A 23,728-nucleotide genomic window follows, 5' to 3' on the forward strand; every position below is an offset into this window, starting at 1 on the left:
CAGCACTGTGGAGGTCTTTCACTGCTTGGGGTATGTGTTTTCCACACACACATTCCTTAGACACGCAATGTCTCCCTTCCTAAATATCAGTGCAATTCCAACAGTCTGGGGCCCACTTCTCATTGGGTGGGAGCAATGTCCCGAAATGGGTTTCTGTACAGAAACAAGTAGTAATAACGGGAGGTGCTGGCTTTTTATCATTTTAATCATATGTACTTTAGAGGATTTGGGTGCAGAGTTCCAGGATGGGTTGGAGGGGGAACCCCACCGAGGACGGTCTCTGTGAAACTCCAAGGATGGAGGGTCTCCATTGGAGTTGCAAAGACGGGTGACCTTAGCTTGTCCTTTTGTGTTGGTTCTCTGTTTTATGTTGTGGGTGGAGGGGAATGTCTCTGGGAAAGGGGTATTGCAGGTAGGAGAGCTTTGGGCTTCAAATACCAGAGTTTCTGTTAACTTGGAAAGTCGTCCTTGCTTTTTAACAGGGTTGGGGGAATCTGGATGTTGTTGGATTTCCATCTGCTCTAACCACAGTGATGGATGCTGGGAATTGTAGTCTCGTCAACATCTGGACAGCTACAGATGTTAGCCTTCCATGAGGTCAGGCCAAAGGCCCATCATTACGATGGGAAGCAAGTGACATCTCCCCATCTGTTGGGAGCTGCAGATGTCAAATGGATGTACGTGTCAGGGGAGTTTGGTAGCCAGAATGAAGCTCAAACTCACTCAAGAGCAGGGTAGCATTTTCTTAAACATTTAGCTAAGTTCCCTGCACTGCCTGCCTCCTTTTGTTTAAAGGAAGGGAAACACTCCCAGTAAGTTGCAATTGCAGGTGGATCCTGCAAAAATCTCGCAGTTGCATTTTGCTTCAGGGGTGTGATCCCACAGCCAGCTTCTGCTGGCCAGGATCTTGTGATCTTGTGTAGGGCGATGTTTCCAAAGGATTTGTTCCATTCTGTTTTTAGGGCACAATCTGGAAAAGCTCCACTATGCGGGTGGCTAACCCTGCTTGCCCACCAGAGGTTCTTGGGGCTTCCCATCAGCCAGCATGACCAGTGGTCAAAGACAGCAATGATGGGAGTTCCACTCCAGCAAAATCTGGAGGGCCACAGGTGTTATTCAGCACTTCTTTCATATATAAGAAATGCCCATGAACTAGACTTGGTGTTCTTTGGGGCCGGGGCCTTGTCACGCAAGTGTGTCCTTCTGGCCTGAGCTCGTGGCCTGCTTAGTTCACCATCTCTGGACACAAATCATCAGTTTGGGTGTCGTCATAGGGGACAGGTGTGTGGTGAACTAGACTGGCTCTTCAGATGGGCAGGGATTGCTCAAGGTCATGCTATGTTTTAATGTTCTTAGACGGCAAGTTGGGGAATTTTTGGCCACTGTTTTTGTTGAAAGGGCTGTGTGTGCAGAGATCCGCTCTGATTCCTAAAAGACCAGCTGCTCTTCAAGAGTGCCTGTAATAGGTGCGTCTTCTTGGAGCAGATGTATTTTCTCCAAATGAAAAAATAAAATAAAATCATATTGTTAATAGCTATAGGATTTGAGAAACTGCAAAATCTCCCCAAGCACTTGGGTGCTTCTCTTTCAGCTGGGGAAAAACCCAAAGCATTAAGTGTGGGGCACAAGATCTGTAGACAGGTAGGCAGTGGGGGGGGGGACTTTTGCTCCTGTTAACATGGTGACTGGTGGGGCATTTCCTTCTGCACCATGAAGGGGGGCAGTCTGTGCCAACCTCCATGTTTCAGACTTCAAACACTTAGTATCATCATCTCTGAAACTTGGCCACCTTGACTGAGAGCTGATGGGAGATGGCATCCCAACACCATCCTGAGGGTACCCACCCCCATCCAGGCTGAGGGGGGGTACCCTTCTCTATTTGGGTGTCATCAACCAGGACACAGTACCACCCTCCCACCCAAATACAACCCTGGGAATAATAATGGATTTTTGCTTAAAAGAAGGCACACACACACTTTCCGAAGTTCTTTGTGTAAAGAGTGTCCTCAGCATGGACTTGAAGGGCCATCAGCAGGTCCTGATCCATGCTCAACCCTCTCTTCAGAGCAAGTGGGGCTTATCTCAGTTGCCCTCTTGTTCCACATCTAAGGCAGGAATGCACTCAGGGAAAAGAAGCCCATAGGCCCTTGAGCAGAGCTGCCCCCTCACTCCAAGAATGGAAGGAGGCTTGAAAGCCAAATTGCTTCTGGGGTGTGTTTGTTTTACAAGACTTGTTCTAGTTTTACAAACATGTTTGAACAAAGGCAAGTTAGGCAAAAGCGACCAGCACCAGGCAAAGTTTCTATCTGGCCTGCTTTTTTGGCTCTCGGTTCCAAGTGATAATTGTGTTTCCAAGCCACAAATAGGATGTGGCCTTGCTTAGCGGCAGGTGAGCGCTGGAGTCTTCATCTCCATGGCTGGACATGGGCAGGGCGGTGTGGCACAGGGCACCCAACTGCTGAAACTGCAAAACCCAGCAGATTCTCTGCAGCCTGCCTGCCTTTCAAAACAGCTGTGCCAGTGTCCACCAAGTTTGATTAATAACCCCACTCTGGAGGAATAGGGAAAACAGGGATCAGAGTAAGGCAGCCTGCTTCCACCTGCCTGCACCTTCCAGGTGTTGCTGGACTCTCAGCCCCCATCACCCTCTCTGGCTATGCCCATGGGACCAACGGCACTTGGGAGTTCAACTCTGATATTCCAGAGGCTGCCAAGTTGGGGAAGGCTGCAAGTAAGTCACACCCCTTGAAAGCATTTTTGGGTGGGAGGAAATAAAGGGCTGTATCCAGCATTAGTCCTATGCAGAGTAGACCAACTGAACAAACTTAATTTTCCATGTCTGTAGTTGGATAAAGCCTAGAGGTTTTCTCCGTTTCAAGTTAGGAGTGCGAGGTAAGATTAAAGACACAGGACCCCCCCCCCCAACTTGGGCAGCTGAGATGCTTTGGCACAGATGATGCAGTCCACAAACTGGTACCCTTCAGATGCTGTTTGTTTCCCCAACTCCCATGAGCCCTTCCCAGATTCCCATGGCAAATGTTCTGCAGTGGTGATTGGAGTTGCTGTTGAACACCTGGAGGGTACCATGTTGATGAGCAGCTGATGTGGCCAAACCTTCGTAGTCCATTCTGAGGGCTTCCTAGCCATGGGTCAGAGTGGTTTTCTATCTTCCCCACTGCTTTTGCACGGAAAACCCACTCTATACTAGCTTCTATAGGAAATAGCCATTAAGGTGTTGTCATTTCCGGTAGCTCTTGATAACTTGTCCACACTCTCTATATAAACTACTTATACAGTCGTGCCTTGGTTGTCGGAATGCCTTATGGCTCAAACGTTTTGGCTCCCGAACACTGCAAACCCAGGAGTGTGTGTTCCGGTTTGCGAACGTTCTTTGGAACCCGAACGTCCGACGGGGCTTCCACGGCTTCCGATTGAGCGCAGGAAGCTCCTGCAGCCAATCGTAAGCCTCATATTGGGTTTTGAACATTTTTGGAAGTCGAACAGACTTCCAGAACAGATTCCATTCATCAGCCAAGGTACAACTGTACCATGATTCAAAAAGTCAAAGAAAACCAAATTGCTGTTTGCTGGATAAGGAGTGGGTTTTCCAGGGAGAAAGTGGCAACACAAAGGAAAGTGTGGGTCAGACCCATGTGTTTATGTACAGGAATTGGCCAGGGATGGGGGGCTGCCACCCTCTTGCCACTTGTGTTAGGAAGACAGGATTAGGGACTAGCTGCTTGTTCCAGGCCAAACTGTTGCACTTCCAGGCTAAAGATATTTTTTCCAGTGATCATTTTGGGGGGTGTTAATGGGGACCTCCTTGGACTGTGCAATCTGAGACACTGTGTTTGATCCTGGCTGCAGGAGTGGGGCTGCCTTCATGCACAGATCCTCTACATGGGGGACAGAGAAAGAAATGCCTCTAGCAATCAGTGGCTGCATGCTGTTGATGTTTTGAGGGGGGGAAATGTGTGGTCTGATTTTTATAAAGCACAATTTATTTAAAGAGAAGTGTCTCTGATGTGGTGTGATTCATTTTGCAGAAAGAGCTTTGCTGTTTGGGGCAGCGGGAAGAGGTCTCAAATGCTCCCTTGGTGTTTGCACAATTAGGCTGCATGTTCCCCACCCAGCAATGTATTTAATGGTTCGAGATGAAATGATTGGCCTTAAAACGGTATGACTTTGAAATTTCATACCAGGATTATCACAACAACTATCCAACAGAGCCTTATCCCACCTTCCCCCACCCCCAAAATTTGCAGATATATTGCCACTGAATGGGGAGGCTCTGTGAAGTTCTAAAATCCTCTACTCTCGAGGCCTGTGTTTATTTATTTCATACAATTTATATACCACTTGATTGTGTAAGAAAACAAAAACAAACCTCAAAGCGGTTCACTAAAAAGGTAAAATAATAAAATTATAAGGTAAAATAATAAAATTATCAAGACGAAAAATTAGCAACAATAATTTAAGTCTTTTGAAAAGTTGAAATAACAATAGATTAAAAAGAGACTAAAACTGGCACCTGTATAGCCTGAATAGGCTTGTCTAAACAATGTTTCAGAGGGCACCCACGGGGTGTCAATAGACAGGGAGTTCCAATGCAGGCACTCATTATCAAATATGAGTGGGTGTGTATACAGCCACTAAATTCAATGGGAGGCTCTATGGATTTCTTAAAATCATCTACTTGGAGCCCAGAATGTTGGTAACAGCCACCACCATTTCTGGCAGTAAATTCCCCCAATACGATTACTTGTCATCTGAAGAGAGGTCCCACCCAGTGACCCTATTTCAGCACATGGGTGCTATGCCTCCCTCTTCTCCTGAAGCCCATTATTGCAACCTCTTCCCAAAGAATAGCATTTAAATCTCTTTGTGTGTGTGTCTTTTATTGGAGAAAAAACAACAACTTATTTCCAAAAGGAAAAAATAATAATAATATTGCATCAGGTCATTACTGGTGTCGAGCCTTTGCACTTTTGCAGAAGAGTGAGTAAATTGTACCATTAAGTTCTCTCTAGACAATTATTTTCAAAATAGGAAGGTTTTGTACACGCTTATGGTGGCAGAAGAAAACAGGAGGCATGGCTCAGAGTTGGGTGGAACCTGCAGCTCTCCAGAACATAAGTATCATAGAGTTGAAAAGTTGGAAGGGCTCCCAAGGATCATCTAATCCAATGCAGGAATCATAGCCAGGATGCCACTGGACTCTTGTGAGGATGCTGAACAAGATGGGCCACTGGCCTGATTATGTTGCCGGATGCTTAACTCCCATCAGTCACCCACCCACCCCAGCTGGCATGGCTCAAGGGCTAGGAATGATGGGAGTTGTAGTCCCAAAGGTATCAGGTTTGGGCAAAGCTGCTTTACGACAACACAGCCTTCATCCTCTCTTCTCCTTCCACCAACCAAAAAACAAACAAACCAGGTAGTTTACTGAGCTAAAAAGGCCAATGGTCTAACTTGGTATAAAGCAGCTTCTTTTGTTGCTACTTGAGTCCTTTATACAAAACAATGAGGTCTAGAATCTTGCTTAATTTTCAAGGGAAGAACTGAAACCCTGGATAGCCGCTGCTGCCAGTATAGACAATACTGAGCTAGATGGACCAAGGGTCTGACTCAGTATAAGGCAGCTTCCTATGTACCACATTTGGGGATGAGGGTTGCAAGCTTCTCTATTACCAGAAGCTGCAGCTTGCTTAATTTTCAGGACGCCAATAAGAGTTCCTTTCTAGCTGACATCCTGTGTTTCTTTATCGCCTGATGGCTTCACTTTGCTTCTTTAGTCCACAAAGTTATTCGCTGCTGTACAGATGCATATTTTGGTGACACAGAAGAGGCTAGGAGTCCTGCTCCATTTGAATCTTCTGTTGTCTTCCTTAACGTTCATTTTTGCAAGAACCTGCAAGGCAGAGAGAGAGAGAAGTGATCAAAGCCATCAAAATGATATTCCCATCTGTTTGAAATCCAACAAGATGTTGTCCCCCATTCCTGCCAGCTTTTATTGTATTATTATCATCATCATTATTATTATTAATAATAATAATAATAATACCCAGCCTACTTCCAGGATTCAAAGCAGCTAAATCATCACACAATTAAGTCAATACACATAAAAATACAAAAAAATACAAACGTATAAGAAGATTATTGTTAAATAGGAATTAAACTCTTAATAGAAGTAAAACAATATAAAAGCAGATATATTAAAAGACAAAATAATAAAAACATGAGTGGGGATTTGAACCCTAGTCTACCAGCTCCACAACAGCCCTGTGAGGTAGGTTTGTTTCAGAGGCAGTGAATGGCTCCCGAGGTCACACCCAGTGAGCTTCAGCACCAAGTGGAGGGAGATTCAAACCATGGTCTCTCCTTGATCCCTAGTCCGACACTCTTAACCAGTGGCTCTCCCAGGTTGTATCACCTTAGAAGGGGTGTAATTATCAAGAAAAGACATTGCCCTTCTGAATTTGCCACTACGCTCCTGTATGTTTCCCATTTCCCAGCATTTGTTGAAAGGGGAATAAACAGGGTTAAAGAAAGGGAGGCTTGTGTAGTCCGCCCCCCCAAGCACACACTTTATTGCCACTTACAAATCTCCAGCCGCTCCTCCAGGAAAGAGATCTGCTCACTGAGAGAGTCGATTCTGTCCAGCTTCTGCAGAGAGTGCACCAGGAGGGCGATGGGGTCAGCAGGGCTCCCCTCCAACCCTGGTACCTCCACTTTGAGGAATGGCGCTAGCGTGAGCTGAAATTTCTACCCAAATAAGTTTGGCAGGCCGGGGGGGGGGGGAGAGTGGTGGAAGAGAAACAGGTAAACCTTTAGTGAGTAGGTGAGCAACAGCTATCTAGCCACAAAGACCAGGTGTAACCCCTGCTGCCGCTTTTGATTAAAAGAAGAAGAAGAACCATTGCTGCCATGGTTAACTAAGGCATAACTACAGCAGGAAAGCCACCCATGGAGAGGTTCATAACCAAGACCAGCCAACAAGCCACTCAAAACTCCCACACCAGGAACCCTTCTCTCACCCACCCCAGCATCTGTTAAATGTAAGAACATGAGACGAGCCTGGCTGCCGGATCAGGCCAAAGGGGCCCCATCTAGTCCATCACAGTGGCCTCACCAGCAGCCCTGATGGGGAAAAGTCCCCAAATGCAATAGCAATTCTCCCTGCCTGTGGTTTCCAGCAACTAGTACTTGCAGGTAGACTGCCCCTGGGCATGGATGTTCTACCATGACAATAGTAAATTACTTGCTAAGGGCCAGGAGCCTGTTCCCCACCCTTGCAGAGGGACCCTCTTCCCACCCACCAAGAACTAGCAGAGAAGACTCACTTCCTCCAGAGCGGCCATCCTGGTCTTCAGCTGCCGAACTTCATCCTCCACCATCAGGTTGGTGGTCCTAGCTGCACAGGTTTCACGGCAAAGAGGGAGAAAAAAATACAAGTAAGACAGTGGTTCCTTGAACTAAAGAAAATGAAGATTCAATCAATCAGTCTGGTATTCATAGCTGGACTATCGCTGGGCATGGAAGTTTTGCAGTAACAGTAGATCTATGCAGAGTCCTCGTGGATCTGGCCAAAGGGGGCTCATCTAGTCTAGCCACCTGTTCTCACAGTGGCCAACCAGGTGCCCAAAGCAGGACCTGAGCATGAGTGTGCTGCCCACCTGCAATTCCATCATCTGCACAGGAAGGGTTTCCATTGACCAGTCCCGCCCAGGCAGAAGGACATATCTGTAGGCCACGGGTGGCAGCATGGGGTCGTTCCCACGGCACTGGGGGATGTCCTCTGCAGCACACCTGAGAATCTGAAGGCGATGTGTGGGTCCTCTCCCGTCCTTCTGGTGCAGGTGCCGGGCTTCCGCGCATTATTACTCACGGTACGAGTTTGAAGTGGCACAGCGCGTACCAAAAGTAATAATGGGCGGCAGTCAGCCTTGGCTCAGGATGCTGATCTTCTTCCAGGAGGCTAGAGGGCAATGGAGGCAAACAGACTATGGGGGAAGCAGCTCCTTCAGCCCACTGGAGCTCAGACTGGGCACTTAAGAGGAGTCACGGCAAGGCCACACACAGATATTATGCAGAACAGGTAGGCAAAGGTGACGAAGAGCAAGTGGGCTGCCCCAAAGCACAACTTATGGATGATAGGAGAAAGCTGGTTTTCTGCTAGTTAACAGTGTGGTGCAGCAGCAGCAGCAGCATCAAAAAAAAAAGGTAGTGCAATTTGAATGCTTCTGATAACAAAGGGCAGAACATGAGATGAGCCTGCTGGATCAGGCCAATGGCTCATCTAGTCCAGCATCCTGCTCTCTCAGGGGCCAACCAGACGCCCCAATGGGAAGCCCACAAGCAGGATCAGAGCACAAACACTGGTGTGAATGGATCAATGTCCTCCAAAGGCCTGGGTGATATCCAGTGAAGCTTGAATGTTGGAAGATAAAAAGAAGGACATCATGCAGCACAGAGTTAAGCTAGGGAATTCACTGCCACAAGAAGAAGCGGAGGAAGAGGAAGATTCCAGTCCAGAATCTTGCTCTCCTGGGGCTTTTCTACACTTCCCCTTGTCCCACCACTTTCCCCTGGGGAAATGCACTGTTTACTGCTGAATTGGAACCAATGCCAATCAGTTTTTTCTGCAGTTTGACTTTGTTCCGATTCAGTGGTAAACAGAAGTTTTCCCTGGGGGGAAAGCAGCAGGGCAAACAAAAAAACCCACTCAGACCCATGCTTTCTAGGCACAGGACAAGTGGAAGTGTGGACAAACCCACAATGGTCACCCAGAGGTCCCCATGGGAAGAAGACCCCAAACAGGACCTGAGCACAATAGCAACTTTCTCCTCCTGTGACTTCCAGCAACTGGGATTCAAAAGCACTACTGCCTCTGACCATGGGGAGAGATTAGCCAACCTGGCTAGTAGCGACTGACAGTCCTCTCATCCGTGAAATTAGTTTAATCCTCATTTAAAGCCATCCGAGTTGGTGGCCGTCTCCTGCAGAAGTGAGTTCCACAGTTTAACATATGCACCATTTAGAATAATGATGGCTGAAATGCAAGGCAAATCTTTAAGGCCACCCGAAGAGTTTGCCTGGTCTACGTTGGCCTTACCTGGGCTCACAGCATCAGTAGGCACCCCCAGAGCCTCACAGGTCCTTCCATCCACACCGAGTTCGTAACCTTGCTGGCAGGTGCAGCGGTAACTCCCAACCACGTTGTGACAGGTGTGGCTGCACCCGTGTCTCCCTCCAGCACATTCATCCACATCTGAAAGCACGAAAGGAATTGTGTCCTAAAGGATGGGTCTTAGTCCAGCCACAAGAGCAAAGTCACAAAGCCTCAAACTATATAGCGTTTGATTGCGGGGGCTGTACTAAATGACACTAGGGGTCCCTTCCAACCCTACAATTATCCGGTACTACGATCTCAGCCAGCTTCCCTTGCACGTAGCTGTTTTCACCACCATCAGATCAGATACAAGTATGTTTCTCATTGCAATCATAGAATGGTTTTAGTTGTAAACTGCTTTTATATGCTTCTAACTGGGGATGAAGGGCCAGGCTTATTCAAGAAATAAACAAATTCAATCTTTTAAAAAAACCCTGCTTTTGTTTGTTTTTTTGCAAGGGAAGTTGAGATTGTGACCACCAGAGACCTGCACCCGCAAATTCATTCTGAGCACCCATGGTAGGCAGCCCTGATGTATTTGGATAGACAGATAGAAAGGGAGAGGAAATGGTTAGAAAGGTCCTCAAGGACCAATTTGGGGGGAGGGGCAGGAAGTGGCCTTTACCTTTCTGGCAACTCTTTCCGCTCCATCCTGAAGGGCAAGAACACTTGTTAGGGGACAGACACTTCCCACCATTCTGGCAAGGGGGGCGGCAGATTGCTGGAAGAGAAGGCCACGGTTAAAACAGGGGTCTGTGGGTAGGAAGATCCTTAAGCTTGGCCCAGGAAAATGTTTCTGCTTTCAAACTGTGTGTGTTGCTTCTCAAAAATCAATTAGTAATAGGTAAAAGGCCACAGTGGTCTGTGGAACAGACTCCCTTGGGAGGTTGTGGACTCTCCTTCACTGGAGGTTTTTAATCAGAGGCTGGGTGCCTGTCTGTCAGGGAAGCTGTAGATGTGATTCCTGCCTTGCAGGGGGTTGGACTAGATGACCCTTGGGGTCCCTTTGAACCCTACAATTCTATGATTCTATGAACACTGGACCCGAGACAGACCAGGGTTCAACGCCCACCACCACCACAACTTGGCCCTGAAGCTCAGTGGGTGTAACACAAGGAGGCAGTCACTGCCTCTCAGCCTGACCTACCTTACAGGGTTGTTGTGGGGATTAAACAAGGAGGGAGAGAACCATGCAAGCCACCTTGAGCTCCTTGGGAGTAAAAAGGTGGGGTTTGAGTGCAACAAATAAACAGACACTGGCAAATAGTGGTGTCCCCACTGCTCACTTGCAGCCCGAGCAAATGGGCATGCATTCTTTATATACAAAGCAGCATACATAGTTGAGGGAGATGGGTATGTTTAGTCTGGGTAAGAGACGAAGAGGAGATATGATAGCCATCTTCAAATAACTAGAAGGGTGTCCCATGGAAGATGGAGCAGGCTTGTTTCCTCCTGCTCTGGAGGGTAGGACCCGAACCAATGGCTTCAAGTTACAAGCAAGGAGATTCCAACCAAACATTTGGAAGATCTTTCAGTAAGAACTGTTTCACAGTGAAACAGACTCTCTCAGAAGGCGGTGGACTCTTCTTTGTTGGATGTTTTCAAGCATACGCCTGTCACATTTGACCTCCTTGAGATTCCTGCATTGCAGGGGATTGAACTTTGGGTGCCTTTCTAACTCTACAATTTTATGAGTATATGGTTCTACGATTGGGAAACCAAGTGAAGAATGAATGAATGAGAGGCTTACCTATACTGCATCCATGCCCAGGGGCACCATTTGCCCGTCTCCACCCAGGACAGCAGGCATATGTTGGATAGGACTGCTTCCGATAGGCTAGGCGCTGGGCAGTTTTGTAGATGGTTCTGCAAATTTGTGCCAAAACACAAAGATTTAGTATTCAGAGTTGCAAGGCTTTTAAAAAAAAGAAATGGCTATTTTTACCATTTCCATGAGAAAAAGGAAACAAAAGCGTTCAAAAGAAAGTAAGACGAACATCTGGATGGCCAGAAGAGGCCCATCCAGCCCAGCATCTTGTCCTCACAGTGGCCAACCAGATGCCTCATTGAGAAGCCCCCAAGCATGATTTGAGCACAGGAGCCCTCTCCCCCTCCAGCAGTTGCATGCAAATGGTATTCAAAAGCACTGCAGCCGCCAACTGCAGAGGCAGGGAGAGAGTCCCACAGTTTAGCTATGTGCCAACTGAATTAAGTCCTTCCTTTAATCTGCTCTGAATCAGGGTTTCCCAAACTTGGGTCTCCTGTTGCTTGTGGACTACAGTTCCCATCATCCTTGACCACTGCTCCTGCTAGCTAGGGATGATGGGAGTTGTAGTCTAAAAAACGACAAAATCTGGAGACCCAAGTATGGGAAACCCTGCTCTACACAAAAAAGGCTGAGGATGACTCCATACCTGTACATACTGCAGAGCCTGTATCCCTGGCACAAAGTGAGGTAAGGCTGGTACATAGGTTGGGCATGGGACACGAGGTAGGACACCACCTGGCTCTTCAGCCCCATGGAGCACACTCTGGGCCTGCAATGGAGCAACAAAATACAGACCCCCCACATCAGGTTTATAGCAGCACAATGCGAGCCCCGCAACACGTGCCACATCCTGTCCGTTTTGCACTTGCAAGGATCCATCCTCCAGAGAGGAAGAAATTTGATTTAAGGCAGGGGCCTGTTTTTGGCCTAGCTGTGAAAAACTTCCTCCCTTAAGCAAACCTCCACAGACATGCAAAAGCTGGCATGTATTTTAATATGCAAACTTGTTTTCAACGTCTGATTTCGCTGGTAGTTTTAGTGTGGGTTTTTTTTGTATTTTACGTAACCCACTTAAATGTTTTGATGATTATGCAGTATATAAATCCAGTTAAATAGTTGCATATGTCAGAATCTAGTATCTGGCCTCCTACGCACGCATTTACACACACATGTACATATTTTTAAATTACTTGTGGAGCCTTCCTGAGAAAGGAAAGGAAAAAGGAGGGCCAGTGAAATCAAGTAGAAAGCAACACAATATCCCAGCCTTCTTGCAACCTACTAGGCAGTGTGGTGCAGTGGTTAGAGTGTCAGATTAGGATCTGGGAGATCAGAGTTCAAATCCCCACTTGGGCATGACACTCCAAGCAAAGCAGCCTTGGAAATGGTGCTCCGAAGAGAAAGGGCACTTACCCTGGTCTAGAGGAACACTCAGCATTGATCACAGCAAGGATGAAAAGGACCAATGCCAGAAGGCAGCTGATCCTCCTCATTTCCTATCCTCTGCTGGGCCTTTTCTCCCCCACCCCTCCAGTGTAGCAAATACAGGTGTGGGGTGTTTCACAGCAAGGGGCTTTTCAATGCGCACACCTGGAAACAAAGAGAGAGAGGATGAAGGAATTTGACAGCACTTTGCACGCATGCAGGAGACTACAGCTGAAATGAACAGGGGTTGTGTGTGTGTGTGTGTGTGTGTGTGTGTGTGTGAGAGAGAGAGAGAGAGAGAGAGAGAGAGAGAGAGAGAGAGAGAATATGTCACACTTGCAATCCCAGCCTCTGAAAGGGAAAGAAGTATGACTCATGCAACACGTTGGCGATTAATATACACAGAGCAATAATTATATATACTTTATCAATCTTCTGAGAAAAATACAAAACATTAAACAAAGCCACAGAGACTTGCGAACTACCCAGCCTAAAATGAACTTATAATGTCTGGTTTCAATAGATTTTTCAAATGCTTAACTCAGTCTTTTAGATAAGTTCATGAAGAACAAAAGGTAAGTTCAGTGTTTTTCACAATACCGAGAGATGCTAGTGGAGTTGTAGATAGATGTTAATAAAGTTGTAGACAATGAAGTTGTAGATGAAAGGGAAAGGGCGGGTGAGAGGTAAAAAAAGATGCACCTGTCTGTGGGTTTTCAGGGGCTCCGTCAAAAACAATGAAAAGTCAAATAATTGAGCACCTATTTAAATCACCAGAGCCAGCATGAGGTGACATAGAATCACAGAACTGTAAAGTTGGAAGGGACCCCACGAGTCATCTAGTACAACCGTCTGCCATGCAGGAATCCCAGCATTTATAATAAATATGACATAATAATAAAGAAAAATAAAATGAATAACAAACTCCATGGAAAGTAAAAGGTGGATGGGGACGACGACCCTTTTTCTCCCTTTCCCATAACACTAGAACTTGTGGACATCCAGTGAAGTTGAATGTTGGAAGGTTCAGGACAGATAGTTAAACTCCCTCCCACAGGAGACAACGGTAGCCACTGACGTGGATGGCTTTTAAAAAGGGATTAGACAAATTCATAGAGGACAAATTCATATTGAAGGCTATTACCACAATGGCCAGGCTCTGCCTTAACAGAGGCAGCAATGCTTCTGAATCCTAGTTGCTGGAAGAGAGGGGAGAGGGCTCTTGTGCTCAAACCCCGCTTGCTGGTTTCCCTTTTGAACACCTCGGGAGCCACTGTGTAGAACAGAGTACAGTGGTACCTCAGTACCTCGGTTTAAGAACTTAATTCGTTCCCGAGGTCCATTCTTAACCTGAAACTGTTCTTAACCTGAGGTACCACTTTAACTTATGGGGCCTCCTGCTGCTGCCGCGCCACTGTTGCGCGATTACTGTTCTCATCCTGAAGCAAAGTTCTTAACCCGAGGTACTATTTCTGGGTTAGTGGAGTCTGTAACCTCAAGCGTCTGTAACCTGAGGTACCACTGTACTAGATTGGAACCAGCAGGCTCTGCTTATGTTCTTAATTATCTGACAAGGCAGCTTCTTCTTATGTCCCAAGGGGAACTGTCCCATCAGGGCCAGACCTCAACACTTTTAGGGGAAAGTTTGGCAACCCAGGAACAGAGCTGATGGTTCAATCATGAGCACTGTCATGCTTGCATCCTGCTCACTGTGGGTTTTCCAAGGGGCATCTGCCTGACAACCAGACGCAGGATGAGGCAGGTTCTGGGTCCAATCCAGCAGCCAGACTCCTCTTAATGTAGAGCACGGGGGATTTTTGATCAGCACCTGAGAAAATCTGCAGGAAACTGTTCTGCAGAGTAATTTACACTCCTACATATAAAGCATTATTATTAACTTGGGGAGAACCATGGGAGACAAAATATTCCTTAATGGAGTGGTGATAGATGATTGATAGATAGATAGATAGATAGATAGATAGATGATAGATGATAGATGAATTATATGAAATGCGGGAAAGTTTCACCCCCAGCCGTCAGAATTCTCCAGCTTTGTAAAGGAAGAAGCACTAACCCACCCCACACCGGGCAGATGAAGAGATTTGATCATGGAAATAAACTTTAACCAAAAGATAGATATGCTAGATGCTTTTTAGAAACCAGATGGCTGAAAACACTTTTTGGCATCTCACATTTGCTACTGTCATTGATCTCCTGGCTTTGCCCCAAACCGCTGCTGCTGCTGTGGTCGTGCCTCTGGTCCAGAAGTTCAAACCCTGATTTCTGGACATCTGGCTAACTGGACATCTGGTTAGCAAAGCTGGACCAGGGAACAGCTGCCAGACCGGTTGCCATCACCATAGAAAGCAGGGGGAAACTTGAGGTTCTTCAAATAACGGGGTGTCCCTATAGCACCCTGCTCCACCCAATGCATTTGGTGAGAATTTCTGATCAAAATATGCCCATGAGGAATTACTTAAAGGCCACACTTGATTAAAACATGTAAAATGCATTTAACACACATTTAAAACATACCCATGAATCCTGGAAACTGTGGTCTGTTAAGGGTGCTGGGAATTGCAGCACTGTGAGGTGAAAACTCACAGAGTGCCCAGGGTTTTTTGGGGGAAACCATGTGCTTTAAATGAATGGTGTAAATGTGATCCTGCACCAGAGAGGGAGAACCCGAAGCAACTGATTCAAACTACAAGAAAGGAGATTCTGACTAAACATACTAATCATTCCAGCTAAAACTTTCTAAAAGTAAGAGCTGTTCAACAGTGGAACAGTCTCCCTCGGAAGGTGGTGGACTCTCCTTCCTTGAAGGTTTTAAAGCAGAGGTTGGACAGCCATCTGTCACAGATGCTTTAGCTGAGATTATTGCATTTGGAGGAGGTTGGACTAGATGACCCTCAGGGTCCCTTCCATCTCTACAGTTCTATGACTAAGTAGCACACAGCATGTTGGGAAACGTCAAATATCCGAGCCAGCCCCCCTTGGGGTCTGGACATTACTAAAGATTCAAAATGCATAGTTGGCAGTTAAGAGCCAGGAATTAGCAGAGGCTCATTTGAGATGTAAAAATCTCTTCCAATTCATGCCGAAACTGTGTTAACTCTCATACAACTCCCTTATGTGCATTCCAGGTCCCGTTCCTCCACTCCAAAACAATAAATAAATCCCAGAACACCATCAACTGTGCGGTCATGAAATTATGCTTGCAGGAAGATAAATTCCAGCAGTCAGACCGACTCAAATCTAGATGCATTCCCACAACATTCCTCTCCATCAGCGCCACTAACTAAATGAGAATGATGCCAGATAATGGGAAACATTCACAAATATCTCCAAGTTATGAAGGGACAGTGCTGGTTTCTGAAAATTTGTAAGCAATGTCAATGCAGCACAGCAGCTGTGGTTCTTGAACTACAAGGGGTTCGACTAGATGGCCCTTGGGGGTCCCTTACAACTCTAGAGTTCTATGACTCTATAGTAAATAGGGCACACTGTGGCTTAACTGCAATCCTAGGTTTCACTTAAAACCAACCCGTTCCTCATATAGGTTGCAATCAACAGGGAGACGCTTGAGAGCTCCACTGCAGAGCTTATGTCCTGTGTTCCAGTCCTACCTCATCTCCAGGTAAGGCTCCCAGCAGCCAGCATCACCCATGGTGAGGAAGGACATTTGAACCACCAGCTCTGCTCCTGTGCTGCTAAACTTTTTCCTAAAAGTGTTGAAGTCTGTCGCTGATAGGACAGTTCCCCTTGGGACCTGCTGTTTCAAATGGGTTTTCCATTATTTTACTGCCCATTGAGTAAACACTGTTTTTGACCAAGTTCCGGAAAACCCACAGACAGGTGCATCTTTTTACCTGTGATCTGCCCTTCTCCTTCAAAGGCTGAGATTGAAAGTGCGATTCTCAAACACACACACAAACAAACAAACAAACACACCCGTTCTTTCCAGCTGCTCAACTTTGTGCTGGAGAATTATCTTCGGTCTCCTACATGCATGCAAAGTGCTTCCAAATTCATTCAGCTCATTTGAATAGGACGGACACCTAGGAGCAGCGGGAATCTCTCAGTTAAATTAGTGAAGCTGATCATTAGACAATTTCATGGAGCGGTAAGAGGCTATCAACGGCTACAAACCACAATTACTATGGTCTGCCTCCACAGTCAGAGCCAGCAAAGTGAAATCACAAAAGCATAGAATTGCGGAGTTGGAAGGGACCCCAAGGGTCATATAGTCCAACACCCTGCAATATAGGAATCTTAACTAAGTCATCCATGACAGATGGCCATCCAACCTCTGCTTAAAGGTAAAGGTAAAGGGACCCCTGACCATTAGGTCCAGTCGCAGACGACTCTGGGGTTGCGGCGCTCATCTCGCTTTACTGGTTGAGGGAGCCGGCGTTTGTCCGCAGACAGCTTCAAGGCCACGTGGCCAGCATGACAAAGCCGCTTCTGGCAAACCAGAGCAGCACATGGAAACGCCGTTTACCTTCCCGCCGGAGCAGTACCTATTTATCTACTTGCACTTTGACGTGCTTTCAAACTACTACGTTGGCAGGAGCAGGGACTGAGCAACAGGAGCTCACCCCGTCGCGGGGATTTGAACCACCAACCTTCTGATCGGCAAGTCCTAGGCTCTGTGGTTTAACCCACAGCGCCACCCGTGTCCCTAACCTCTGCTTAAAAACCTCCAATGAAGTCCACAACCTCCGAAGGGAGACCATTCCGCTGTGGAACATCTCTTAGAACAGCTCTTGCCTTTAGAAAGTTCTTCCTCGCTTCTTGTAACTTGAAACTGTTGGTTCAAGTCCTACCCTTCAGAGCCGGGGAAAACAAGCTCACTCCATCTTCCATGTGACAGCCCTTTAGAGATTTGAAGATGGCTATCATATCTCCACTCAGTATCCTCTTTTCCAGACTAAGCATGCCCAACTCCCTCAACGGTTCAAGGGATCACATCCCTCCTCCTCCACAACCAATTTGATCTTACTAGCTCTCAACATCAGGCCTCCCTCGCAGGACAGTTGTGAGGTCAAAGCAGCATTTTTAAAAAGCATGTTTGGTTTAAAGTTTTAAATAGCTTTTAAAAACTGATAATCTCGTTGTTTAATCTTTTCATAAACCACTTTGAGGTTGCTGTTCCCTTGCAATACATATACATATACGTATTATTAAATAAGGAATAGATAAAGTTTGGGTTTGAAAAACATTATTGGTCAAAACAGGTTGCATCAGCTATCTAAAATATCCTGTGCATTATTTTTTTAAAAAACACGCGTAAATACTTTTCTTTATGCATTTGTTAAAAAATGAAGTTTTTCTGTGTTAACGGCAAGTTAAACTTTTTTTACCACCACTAGGTGGGGAGGTCCTCTCATTATCATACATATACAATATATAAATGTAAAGAGCTTTACACTTTGTGTAAAAGGAGTCTTCTGTGCAACGGGGTGGGTAGAGAAATAACTATTGTTCAAGCGACAGAAGCGAAGGAGATTCTCTCCGGGGGCGGGATTGGCGCCCATTCACAACCCGCCCCCCCGGTTCAGTCCTATTGTTTAAGCAACAACTCCTGCAACAAATCTGTGCAGGAGATTCTCCTAAGTTCTGCTGCCTTATCTGCCCTCTTCTCCACCTCTGCAAATTCTACTTCCCGCGCCACCGAGAGGGACCCTTCGCCGCCCGCTGCAAAATGTTTTGCAAAAGTTGCATTGCACGAGCGAACGAAGCTCAGACAAACAACAGGCACCCACCGCCCCAAACTCTTTACTAAAAAATTTTGCATTAGCAAAAAGGAAAAAAGAAACCGGATTTTGGAATCTCCCTCTCACACACACAAAACTCCACACAGGTCCCTCTTTCTCCTCCCAAATCCAGCAGCTGATTTAAATCTCGATTTGCCTCAACCAAAGCGTGCAAACAAGAGAAAAAAACGGGGCGGGGGAGCAACATTAAAAGCCCCCAGCAACGGTCCTTGCAGGCGCTTTTCCGCTTTCCAAAAAATAAATAAATGCTACTCACTTTTCCTGCAGAGGCGCTTTTGCAAACCGGTCGCTTCCTTCCCACCCCCTGAAGAAACCAAATCTCCCTGCCGCCCCGCTTCCTTCTCCTCCTTTTCTTCCCGTTTTTTTTAAAAGTAATATCCAGAATTGCCTTTTAACACACACACACACCACCACCACCCCAGTCTACCTCGCCTTCTTTGCTCGCTTCTGTCTCTCAGCCAGTCCACTGATCTCAAGGAAAGGATTATCAAGAAAAGATTTGAGCTCTGCACCATCCTTGGAGCGTAGGGGCGTAGGGGGGAACCGTCCACTTTTTTCCAAAGAGGTTGCAGATTGCAAGAAGAAAGGAAAGAATTCTTTCTGCACTGTTCTCTCCCCCCATTAAAGATAAGAAACTTGCCTTCAGAAAACTGTCCCAAGAGGACAGTGCCTCCTCCTTCTCCATAAACCGCCTGAACACGTGTTTGTGTTTTTGAACCAAAAAATGAACAGGGAGGTTACTTCTTCAGGAATCAAGAGAACCAGAAACTTAGGTCTGGGTAACAGCAGGTGAGAAAGCTAGTGAAACTGGTCCTGAGTTGCTATCTACAGCCAAATCCTGTCTACTTCCCCCCCCCCCCAGATAAGCTCTTCCTTGTTACAATGGGACTTACTCCCCAAGGGAAAGCTAGCACATTAGGGCTGAGAGCCTACAACGTGTGGACAAGGTACAGTGGTACCTTGGGTTAAGAACTTAATTAACAAAAATCCATTTTGCATTACTTTGGTTTTGGAATGCTTTGGTTTTGGAACAGATGTCCGGAACGGATTAAGTTTGAGAAATAAGGTACCACTGTAAACAAAACAAAAATTTAAAAGGTATCCATTACAGTGGTACCTCGGGTTAAGTACTTAATTCGTTCCAGAGGTCCATTCTTAACCTGAAACCGTTCTTAACCTGGAGCACCACTTTAGCTAATGGGGCCTCCTGCTGCCGCTGCACCGCCGCTGCACAATTTCTGTTCTCATCCTGAAGCAAAGTTGTTAACCTGAGGTACTATTTCTGGGTTAGCAGAGTCTGTAACCTCAAGCGTATGTAACTCGAGGTACCACTGTAACAGTTTTGGGCCTTCAGTTGGACATCTGGGAATGGGGTGCAATTTTGCAGTACATCTTATTTCCCCTTGTTTACAAACAAAGCCCTACTCAAACTTGACCCCATGAAATAAATGGGCCTGTTAGCAATGCCCATTCATTTCAGTGGGTCTACTCTAGATACAACCAGGAGCTTGCATCCCACCCTTTCAACATTTTTAAACGTTTGGCAAGCAATACAATTAAATAATAATTTTGTTATTAAATCAGGGCATCATCACGACAATATATACCGGTAGCTATTTTTGAAAGCACTTGTGCATGGATCCTTGTGGCGATCACAATGAAAAGCGTCTACACACCAAAAATTACTACTACTATTACTACTACTAATAGTAATAATAAACCGCCCTTCACCTTAAGGCCCCAGAGCCAGCTGTAACAATTAAAATAGTTTTAAACAATTGTCACCGAAATAAGTTAGGTCCTAAGCACATTCTTTCCTCTTTCCGAAAAGAATCCTGAAAACTAGTTTGTTGAGGGTGCTAGGAACTGTAGCTGTATGAAAAGTAAAATGTGCTTTAAATATCAAGTGTGTGTATGCAGCACAGAAAATTCAGTATCTGTCAACAGATATGCAGTTTGTGGCAGATCATGAGAGACCCTAGTCGTCATGAAACCTTGGAGAGCTGCTGTTGGTCACAGAAAATGTTATCGGGCTAGACAGACAGTTAGCTTATGCCTCACAAATTAGAGTCTACATATGGCAGCCTCGCTTGGAACAGAAGAAGAGGCCAATGGCACATTTAGTCAATCATCCTGTTCTCACATTAGTCTAAAGGTTGACTGTAGGAAACAAGCAAGCAGAATTCTAAGACAAGAGCCCTTTCCCCTCCTGTGGTTTCCAGCAACTGGTATTCAGAAGCATTGCTGCCTCCCAATTGTGGAGGCAGAACATAGTCTTTATGGCTAATGGCCATCAATAGCCCTCTCCTCCTCCATGAATTTGCCCAATGCTCTTTTAAAGCCATCAAGCTGATGGGCATCACTGCCTCCTAAGGGAGTGAGCTCCACAATTTTGCTCTGTGCTGTGTGAAGAAATTATCCCTTTTTATCTGTCCTGAATCTTCCAACCTTCAGCTTCATTTGATGTCCCTGGGTGTCACCCTCCATGCTTTCTCCATGCCATGCATCATTTTATAAAGTGCCATGCCTCTTCCTTGCATTTTTCATAAACCCCAAATTCTCAAATGAAGCAGCCTTTCCTCTAAGGGCAGTCATTATATCCCCTTGATATTTCGGTTGCCCTTTTCTGAACCTTTTCCAGCTCCACAATATCATTTTAGCCTTGTTTTATTTACTTGGCAAAAGGTTAGGGACTGTGTTGCAGCATTTAAAATGACTCACCTGAAGCATCTTGATCCGTCATCTGTCATTAAACCGAAGTGGATTCTCTCCAAAGGGCACTTTGACTTCTTACTGCTGGAGCAAGAGGAAAAAGCACAGTTGTGCATAGTCTAAGAGGTGGTTTTGTGGGATGCCTTAATCAGGCATCCATTAGTGAGGCGGCTAATGCATGCAATTTGCTCAGATTGCCAACTTTCTGTCTGCTTCCTGCTCCTGTGTTTGGTTTGGGTTTTTTTACAGCAGCTGAACCACCACCCCACTGCAGACATTAATAGGTGGCAGTGCTTCATTCCAGCTGTGAAAAGAGTCCCTTGCTGGTTTCTGCAGAGCACATTAAAGGCATTAAAGGTTGGGGACCCTGGACTCGAACTCACATCTCCCATGAGGGTTGGCCATGCTGTCTCCTGGGCCTGATGGGAGCTGGAGTCCAATAATATATAGGGATGCAGAAGACCCCTTCCCTGATATGCAGGAAAGTATTTCAGCTACTGATACATTCTTTTTGTACCATGGATGTCAAATATTAAAAAATTTAGGAATATGTCAGGATTTCAAAATCTGCCGTAGCATTTTAGAAAGTCAGCCAAGAACATTGGCAGAGCCTTTTCATCTTGCTTACAGGGAAGGCGGATTTGCTCTGCCACTTCCCTCACTCAGGTCCAAAAGAGAGTGGCAGAAGGAACAGTTGTGAGGGGCTTGGCATGGGTAGTCAGAGGTTGTCACACCCATTCCCACCCACCATCCTACTCTCTGCTGCTTTGACCAGAGGCAAATGAGACGGCCAGCCCCCCTGCCCGCTCCCCTACTGTATCTCATAGTAACATCAAATTTTAGAGCTGAAAAATCATCTAGTCTAACCCCCTGCAGTGTAGGAATCACAGCTAATCTTCACGCTCTGAAAACAGCAAAAGGATGACTGGAAAGAGTCATGCAAGAGTTTCTGCTTGCCATGCAAAAGAACCCCGGTTCCATGCCTGGCATGTCCAGATGAAGCTGGACTCCTGTCCAAAATCCTGGAGAACCACAGCCAGTCTGTGCAGACAGCACTAAGCTAAAGGAACCCATGGTCTGACTCTTTCTAAAGTAGCTTCCTAATTTCCAGTTTGTTCAGAACTATGAGGACTAGAATCTTGCTTTATGCCTAGGCCATAGCTCTGTGGTAGACAGCACTGTAATATATCACCTGCACTAGCTTAGTACTGTCTACACTGACTGGCAGAAGCTCTCCACGATTTTAGGCTGGAGTCTTTTTCCCAGTCATTATGTGAAGAAGCTCAGGATTGACCCCAAGACTTCTACACTACAGTCCTCTTTTTTTTTTTAAGAAAAAAAGTTATTTTTCCTTTTTTACGCAAAAATTTTATTAAACTTTGAAATATTTCCATACCAATTCCAGCTTTTAAGTTTGTTATACATTTCCTCTTTAAACTTTTACTTCCCACCTTTCCTTACATGCTGTTCTTCATCCCATCCCATCCACATAATGCATTCTAATAAACATTTAACCTAAGACACATTCTTCCATTTCAAATATTATCATTTTTCTTCCGCTGCTCTCAAAGTTATTTTCCTATCAAGTCAGATCATTGGCATCTCTAGCTCAGCATTGGCAGTATAAGGTTTCCAGGCAAGGTACTTTATTTATTCCCAGCCCCACCTGGAGCACCACTGCGGACTGAAGTTGGCACCTTTGGTAAGGAAAACAGGTACTCAGCTGCTGAGTTATGGGTCTTCCTATAAACATAAAGTAAGTGTCTAGTCTTCATGGTAATGGCCAAATGGCTGAATTAAACAGGAACACGGGTAGCCATTTTACGTTCAGTCCATCTGGTTCATTATTGCCCACATTGACTGGAAAGATTTTGGAGAAGAGGTCTCTCCTAGCCAGTCCTGGAAATGCCATCAGAAATTGAACCCAGGACCCTCTGCGTGCCAAGCAGATGCTCTGCCACAGTACTACAGACCTTCTCCCCGAAACCAAATAAGGTTCCAGTCCTCATTGTTCTGTGTAATAAAGGACAGAATTAAACAGCAGCATAGGAAGTGCCTTTCAAACACTATGTTCTGCTCAGTTCTGTCTACACTGAGCAGCAGCAGGAGCTCTCTAGGATTACCGGTAAGAATGACTCCCAGTCCTAACTGGAGTTGCTGCCAGTGGGGGTGGGAGCCCCTCAAACCTGGGACCTTCTGCTCTTCCACAGAGCTATGACCCTTTTCCAAAAAATAAAGCAAGATTCTAGTCCTCATGGCACTGAAGAAAGGACTGCATTCTATAAAGCCACAGGAAGCTACCTTATAACAGAGCCAGACCACTGGCCCATGTAGCTCAGGACTGCCAGCACTGACTGGCAGCAGTGACTCTCAAGGGATTCAGGCAGCGCATGTTCCCAGCCCTACCTGACGGTGTCATTGGGTATTGAACCTGGGTCCTTCTGCGTGAGAGGCAAATGCTCTGCCACTGAGCAACAACCCCTCTCCTAAAAATAAAAGACCACGGTCCTCATAATTCTGAACAAATGGATTGAACCTTGCACCTGCCACTGAACGACAGCCATCCTCTGTGGCCTGGCTCCCCAAACAACCCCAAGCCTTAGAACCTCAACAGTCATACGATACCTGCCATGTGTCCTTGTCAGCTGTCTGTGCCCCTCTGCGGCGGCCAGGCAAGGTGGGCCACTCTCTGTCTCCCTAAGCAACTCCCATTGAACGCAGTTGCCACCATGGCCAGAACCACCTCTGCCGGCCTTTGCAGCTCCATGGCCCTCCCCAGCCGGGGCTGCTTCTATGCTTGCTCCCTCTTTCTCTCCCTCCGTGGTCCCACTGTGATGCTGTCTGGAGACAAGAGGTCCCTCTGGATGGGGA

General features: G+C 46.1%; 1 protein-coding gene across 5 annotated transcripts; it reads right to left on the minus strand.

Moving 5' to 3' along the window:
• Window positions 1-4,883: 4,883 nt before the first annotated feature.
• Window positions 4,884-23,728, minus strand: EGFL7 (EGF like domain multiple 7). Of its 5 annotated transcripts, none has more exons than XM_053373471.1 (10): window positions 23,483-23,727; window positions 20,867-20,938; window positions 12,354-12,530; window positions 11,587-11,709; window positions 10,923-11,038; window positions 9,798-9,893; window positions 9,116-9,271; window positions 7,344-7,414; window positions 6,603-6,765; window positions 5,783-5,911 (listed from the first exon to the last, which is right to left on the minus strand). In XM_053373471.1, exons 3-10 carry the CDS (start codon window positions 12,431-12,433, stop codon window positions 5,889-5,891), a joined length of 828 nt encoding a protein of 275 aa, XP_053229446.1. In that variant the 5' UTR covers window positions 12,434-12,530; window positions 20,867-20,938; window positions 23,483-23,727; the 3' UTR covers window positions 5,783-5,888. The 5 variants fall into 5 exon arrangements, with proteins under 5 accessions (XP_053229449.1, XP_053229446.1, XP_053229447.1 ...); XM_053373472.1 differs by having other exon boundaries at window positions 20,867-20,941; XM_053373474.1 differs by lacking the exon at window positions 6,603-6,765 and having other exon boundaries at window positions 4,884-5,911; window positions 23,483-23,728.

The sequence above is a fragment of the Podarcis raffonei genome, chromosome Z (genome assembly GCF_027172205.1).
Source record: "Podarcis raffonei isolate rPodRaf1 chromosome Z, rPodRaf1.pri, whole genome shotgun sequence".
Taxonomy (NCBI): Eukaryota; Metazoa; Chordata; class Lepidosauria; order Squamata; family Lacertidae; genus Podarcis; species Podarcis raffonei.

Coding starts and splice junctions, on each gene's coding strand:
- EGFL7 (XM_053373471.1), bottom strand. CDS start 12,433: ATGAGGAGGATCAGCTGCCTTCTGGCATTGGTCCTTTTCATCCTTGCT. Junction 11,710..12,353: donor GAGTGTTCCTCTAGACCAGG/GTAAGTGCCCTT, acceptor GCTCCATTGCAG/GCCCAGAGTGTGCTCCATGG. Junction 7,415..9,115: donor TACTGATGCTGTGAGCCCAG/GTAAGGCCAACG, acceptor AAACCTGTGCAG/CTAGGACCACCAACCTGATG.